At 47.5% G+C, this 5,861-nt stretch overlaps 1 protein-coding gene across 2 annotated transcripts; it reads right to left on the reverse strand.

Moving 5' to 3' along the window:
- Positions 1–822: 822 nt before the first annotated feature.
- RCHY1 (ring finger and CHY zinc finger domain containing 1) lies at positions 823–4,972 on the reverse strand. 2 transcript variants are annotated; one of them, XM_057405155.1, is made up of 9 exons: positions 4,892–4,972; positions 4,679–4,798; positions 4,441–4,556; positions 4,268–4,346; positions 3,631–3,675; positions 3,470–3,528; positions 2,712–2,738; positions 2,020–2,140; positions 823–1,055 (listed from the first exon to the last, which is right to left on the reverse strand). In XM_057405155.1, exons 1-9 carry the CDS (start codon positions 4,946–4,948, stop codon positions 927–929), a joined length of 753 nt encoding a protein of 250 aa, XP_057261138.1. In that variant the 5' UTR covers positions 4,949–4,972; the 3' UTR covers positions 823–926. The 2 variants fall into 2 exon arrangements, with proteins under 2 accessions (XP_057261138.1, XP_057261139.1); XM_057405156.1 differs by lacking the exon at positions 2,712–2,738.
- Positions 4,973–5,861: the final 889 nt, after the last annotated feature.

A 5,861-nucleotide genomic window follows, 5' to 3' on the forward strand; every position in this document is an offset into this window, starting at 1 on the left:
GTTTTCTAAAAGCACTCCTCCATCCTCTCCCCGCAAATGAAATCAGATACCATTGTAAAAAAAATATTAAAAACAAATTCCCCAAAACAAAACCAAAAAAACAAAACCACAAAAAAATTGGTCCCTGCACTGCTCAAGTGGCTATGAACTGCTGCTGCTTTAGCAAATGTCTCAAGCTCAGCTCGATGCCAATCCTGACAAGACAAATATATGTGCTTCATTTTCATTTACTGAACCATCAAAACATCACACTGTGTCTAAACCTCACAGCATCTCAGCCTTTGTAAGGGAATAAAGCAAAATGAGGAAGAAATGGGTGCCTGTGGGAGAAGGGTGGCCTTGCAGCTAGGTCTTCAGGGTGCTCATCACCCAAAGATGCCATTTCTGCCAGCTCACCCTCGGCAGCCACATGCTCACAGGCCCTAGAACAAATGCATCATTTAGAAAGAACAAAATGTACTGGCATAAAACTTTGTGGATGTCAGCTTTATGTAAAAAGGCCACTCTCACAAGTTCATCTTCTCCAATAGCTGCCACCAGAATAGCTGTTACATTTGCAGCCTTCAGCCACCCCAGAACATCATCTGCTGCATCAGCTGCTTGTCCTTCCTCATTCTCCCGGGTAGTTATTCTTCCAGGCTCTCTCCAATGCAGCAAACAGCCCTTTGAAGGGTGCCATTCTCTAGAAACTAACCACTTGGTGGGGAGCTTCCCAAGGGCCTGCCCACGCTGTGCTTCACATACTGGGGATGGGGCACATGTACCAGAACTCCTCTGCACCAGCATGAATTAAATCATGTAACCACTTCGCTTGTGCCATGATGATTTGGAATAAATTCTTACTGACAAGTAGGTTATTTGCTTATTTTTTTTTTTTTAATAGTCTCTTCCAAGGTGGAGTGTTCCTTGTCCAGAGCCTGTCTTGGTCACTGCTCCTCCAAAGAAAGGCTGCATCTTCCATACTGGGTGGTATTGTACGACTCACAGTTTTTGCACTTCATGCCTAGGACATGGAACTGTACTGTAGAGCGGGCGCTGCAGTCATTGCAAAGGATCTAAGCATGCAGAAAAGACAGAGAGAGTATTTAGCACCAACAGGATGCTCAGCAGTACACTACGACCATGATTCCAGCAATCACAGAACTCGTTTGGGGACAAAGCAGAAAATGTCTTCCTTTTAAAGACAGTGGGGCTGATTTAACTTTTCCATTTGTAACACTCAAATCACACTGTGTAATCACAGAGGATTTACTCCTTAGGTGACTCCTTGCACAGGTCAAGGGACAGATACTCTTTGGCTTCTTCTCTTGATGTCAGAAACAGTTTGAGAAGCCCTCAGGTGAAGTGAGGGCACACTAACAGCAGCTAGCAGCATTAGCTGGTCTGCAACTGAAGGCAGGCAAGCGAGTGCTCTTCTCAAAATAGAAAGATTTTTTCAAAAAAAAAAAAATCCTAGCAGGATGGGTTATCTAAACCATAGCAGATGCAATTACAACATTAATGACCTAGGCTGCTTAATGCAGCATTACCTGCAATGTGGTGAGTTTCATGGTTCTGAATTAACACAAAGAAACCAAAAGAAAACAGAAGTTGTCTCTGTGTGCTAGCTTTGTGCAAAGCAACAGCTTCAGATTTTTACAGAAAAACCACCAATCTTACTCTAAAACACAAAGCTCCAAGCTGTTAAAAAAAAATAAAATGTTCCTGCTTTTCACTAAGACATCGCCTAACACTACCAGAGAAAGCAAGATACTTCCAAAGACCAAGCTGTTTCTCTGCTGTGTGATCCTACACCACTGAGACTGTAGTTTTGGGGCTGGTGTTTTTGGAGTGCCTCTTTTATTGGTGTTTATGAAGCCAGCAAATTAATACTGTAAGCCCACCCATGACATTTCTTCATTTCTTAAGCATCCGGTTGAATTCTGATCCAGGACAAGGTCCTAGTGCCCTCTACTGCCAACAGTAAAAAGACACAGACCTGCTAAGAGTAGAGTCCTGGTTTCAAGTCTCGTCTCTTACCTCCACCATCACGTTCTGATATTCTGTGGGCATAGGAGTATGCGCTACTTCATCATCCAGCTGGCGCCAGTACCTTGTCATATCTAAAGCAGAGTGCATGCACAAAGGACACCTGTAACCTCTGCAGGGAGGAAAAAAGGCTAAATCAGAAGATGGAGCGGGATCATGAAACAAGTCCACCAAAAAGGACAAGTTTCATATTACACTGAAGAAAAACGCCACAAATTTGCCTACAAGACATCTGGAGAGGGACTTGGACAAGGGAATGTAGGGGCAGGACAAGGGGAACGGCTTTAAACTGCCAGAGGGGAGATTGAGTTAAGATCTTAGGAAAAAGTTTTTCACTGTGAGGGTGGTGGGGTCCTGGCAAAGGGTACCCAGAGAAGCTGTGGCTGCCTCATCCCTGGCAGTATTCAAGGCCAGGTTGGACAGGGCTTAGAGCAACCTAGTCTAGTGGAAGGTGTCCCTGCCTGTGGCAGGGAGTTGGAATTGGATAAGCCTTAAGGTCCCTACCAACCCACACCAGTCTATGAAATCAAGAAGTTCTTGCAAGCAGAACTGGAAATTAAAAGTCGCTTATCCCTGCAGGAGTTTGCTTTAAGTTATTTAGTACATGACTGGCATCAAGATATTTGCCTCTAAGCTATTTGTCTGGACTACAACAATATTAAGAGACATTCAGAAACACTTACTCCCTCAGCATGTCCTCGTAACATGTTCTGAAAAGAAAACACAGAAGTTCAGTAAGAAGAATGCAACTACTGACTAGTAAAACACTTGGACTGAATAAAGGCACACAGAAGTGTGCCCCAAACCAGAAGTTAAAAAACAGCCTGAGTCCAAGTGAACAGAAAGCTTCCCAGCACATCTGATTCCATTCTAAGGTCTTCTAACATGAAGGAAAAGAGTCAATACTATGAAAAGGTCTGTGTGGTTCAAGTCTGCTGAAAAAATGGGAGTGGGGTGCATCACAAGGTAAGTTCAGGAGCTGGAAGACTTAGTCTGGAGAGACCTACATGAAACAGGGAAGCCATTCACTCAGTGCAAAGAGAAAATGGGGGTGGGGGGTGAGACAAGGATGCCTCAAAGGAACAATCTAAAACTTCATGGATGAGCTGCCACCAACCTCTTAAAATTATCATGCAACTGCTTCTGGCACCAAGGAGGAACTTCTTGAAATTTAAGTAGTAACAGAAGGAAATTCAGCCCAGGAGAGCTCAGAATGAACAGTACACAGGTCCCTCTACCATCACCAAAGTTTGCTGTGCGAGGAAGACAACCTTCCTAAAGAATTTCCCAATGAAACAGAGACCGATCCCTACCATGTGGGTCCCTATGAAACCAGCTGTCTGTAGCTCATACAAACTAACCAGGCCTGTAGTGCTGCCGAAGGAACACCAAGCACTAGGCAGCAGCTATTCCCCTCTCTCAAGTATTTGCAATGCTTCACCTGTGCAGAAGGTGACCACAAGGCAACACATGTGCTCCAACGCGAGATGTGTGAATATCCTGTTTCAAGGCAAGCATCAGACAGAAGACAAAAAAATTAATTCAGCTGGAGTAAAAAACACAGCCACACACAAACCCGTGAGACGAAAAGCAGCAGCTCACCTCCAAACATATAGGACAGTCCTGCCTGGAGACATTTTCAATGCACTTTGCAAAGGAAAAAAAAAAAGTTATTCTATTTTTTCCTAAATTCTAAAATACTTTAAAAATTATAAGAAAATATGTATGAAACATTACTCTTTGAATTTAGGTTTGAAGTTGTGAGAATTCAACCTGATCTAGTTGAATATGTCCCTGCTCACTGCAGGGGGGTTGGACTAGATGACCTTTGAAGGTCCCTTCCAACCCAAAACTATTCTATGATTCTAACTAACAGGTGGCTAACCATACTAAACACCAAACAGCTTGAACACGGACATAAGGACTCCCAGAACTTCTGCAAGCAGCCTAACTTTACTTATGCTGCAGCAGGATGAGTAGCTCAAACTGAAGCACTCTCAGATTAACAATCTAATCAAATTTCAGATCAGCTCCTTTAAAAAGTAGAGAAAGAGATCAAGGTGTTTATTTCCTGTAGCTCTAACTCGTAAAGCCAGCCCAAAGTGCTCTGTGTTGCCCTTAGGAGCACTGAAGAGAACCTGCTGCTCCCCCTGCTCGTATGGCCTCCGATGGAGACAAGGCACTGTCACTTTCAGGGTGTTTTCCTTTTAGAACACAGAATTAACAGGTGTATTCCTACCTTGTGCTTTCCTCGAAGGCTCAAGCTCAGGCATAAATTGCACTTTGAACAGTGGAAAAAATCCTCCTTTGGCCCGATCCTGAGGAGAAAAGCGTCAGGCCGGTGCCGGCTCCCTCCCCGCACCGTTCTTCACCCGAGCAGGGCGCAAGGGTCCCGCCGGCCCCCTCACGCACCTGCAGATGCCACACTCGGGGCAGTGGTACTGCTTCTTGTCGCTGTCGAAGAGGTGGCAGATCCCGCAGTAGTACTCGCCGAAGAGGTTGTCGCAGCCCTCGCAGCGCTGCTGGGCCTGCCGTCGCACCGGGAAGACGAGGAGGAACCGGGAAGAAGGTCGTTAGCAGCGCAGCCGGCCCCACACAACATGGCGCCCCTCCCCCAAGATGGCGGTGCACCCTTCCCCATCGGACCCACCTTCTGCAGGAGGCGGCAGCGGGTGCACTTCACCTCGGCCACACGGAAGCGGTCTAGCCGGTGCTCCTCGGCGCCGTCGTGGCACAGCCGGCAGGCGTACAGCTTCCCGCAGCACGGCGCCTACGAACGGCACAGAACGGAACGGATCGGCTCGGTTCGGAATGAACCTTCCGGCGCCAAGACCCGCCGCCTCCCGCCGCCCCACCGCCTCACCCGCAGAAGGCAGCCGCGCCGGTAGTGCTCACAGCCCTTCTCTCCGGCCGCAGCCATAGCTGTCCCCGCCCTGCCGCTTCCGCCCCGCCCGCCGCTCCCAGTGCCGGAGTAGTCGACGCAAGCGAGCCCCTTCCTGAAAGACTGAGTTCGCCCCTCCCAAAGCCTTCCGTCTCCCTAAAAACCTGTTGGGTCTTGCCCCCTTCTTCTCTAAGTCATTCTTGCCCCTTCCTAAGCCTTAGAATGGTTCATCCACTTCCAACCCCCTGCCTGTGGCAGGGACACGCTCTACTTGACCAGGTTCCTCCAAGCCCTGTCCTTCTGCCCTCTGCTAAACCCTTCTTTTCCCCCTAAAACCACCTTCTATTTTTTTTTTGCCATCCCGCAAAAACCGCCTCCTTCCCCTTAAAAACTTTTCTTCACCCCCTAAACCTTGGTCCCCCTTCAGCCTTCATTTCCTCCCCCCAAAAAACCTTTCCCCCAAAATATTCCTTCCCCCAAAAGCTTTTTTTCACTCCCTCTCACCATAAACTTTCCCCAAAAAAACCTTCCTTTTCCTCCACTTTCCCTGAAAACCTCTCCTCCCTTAAGCCTTCCTTCCCCCCCGCAAAAAAAAAACTTTTTTTCCCCCTGCCGTAAAACCTTCCTTCTCCTCTCCCCTAAAATCTTCCCAGACCTTCCTTCCCCCCTCGTCACACCTTTTCCCAAACCCCTCCTTTTCTCCCCTCCCCTAAAAATCTTCCTTTTCCCCAATAAAACTTCCTTTTCCCCTCCTTCCTAAAATCTTCTTTCCCTCCCCAAGCTTTCCTTTTTTTAACCCTCCCCTAACACCTTCCTTGCTGTCCCCTCTCCCCAACAACCTTCTTCCCCCCCCAACCTTTTTTCCCCTCTCCAAACCCTTTTCCCACCCCAATCTGCCTTTCTTACCTGCCAGAAAACTTCCTTCCCCCCCCCCCCCAAACTTCCTCCTTTC

The sequence above is a fragment of the Pezoporus wallicus genome, unplaced genomic scaffold, assembly GCF_028554395.1.
Source record: "Pezoporus wallicus isolate ANWC-B61680 ecotype Strahan unplaced genomic scaffold, APGP_CSIRO_Pwel_v1 contig_6789, whole genome shotgun sequence".
In the NCBI taxonomy this organism is placed as follows: Eukaryota; Metazoa; Chordata; class Aves; order Psittaciformes; family Psittacidae; genus Pezoporus; species Pezoporus wallicus.

Excerpts from the sequence above, each read along its gene's own strand:
- RCHY1 (XM_057405155.1), bottom strand. The coding sequence starts at position 4,948 with ATGGCTGCGGCCGGAGAGAAGGGCTGTGAGCACTACCGGCGCGGCTGC. Across the intron at positions 4,799-4,891 it reads GGCGCGGCTGCCTTCTGCGG|GCGCCGTGCTGCGGGAAGCT; the intron begins GTGAGGCGGTGG and ends TGCCGTTCGTAG. Across the intron at positions 4,557-4,678 it reads GCTGCCGCCTCCTGCAGAAG|GCCCAGCAGCGCTGCGAGGG; the intron begins GTGGGTCCGATG and ends GTGCGACGGCAG.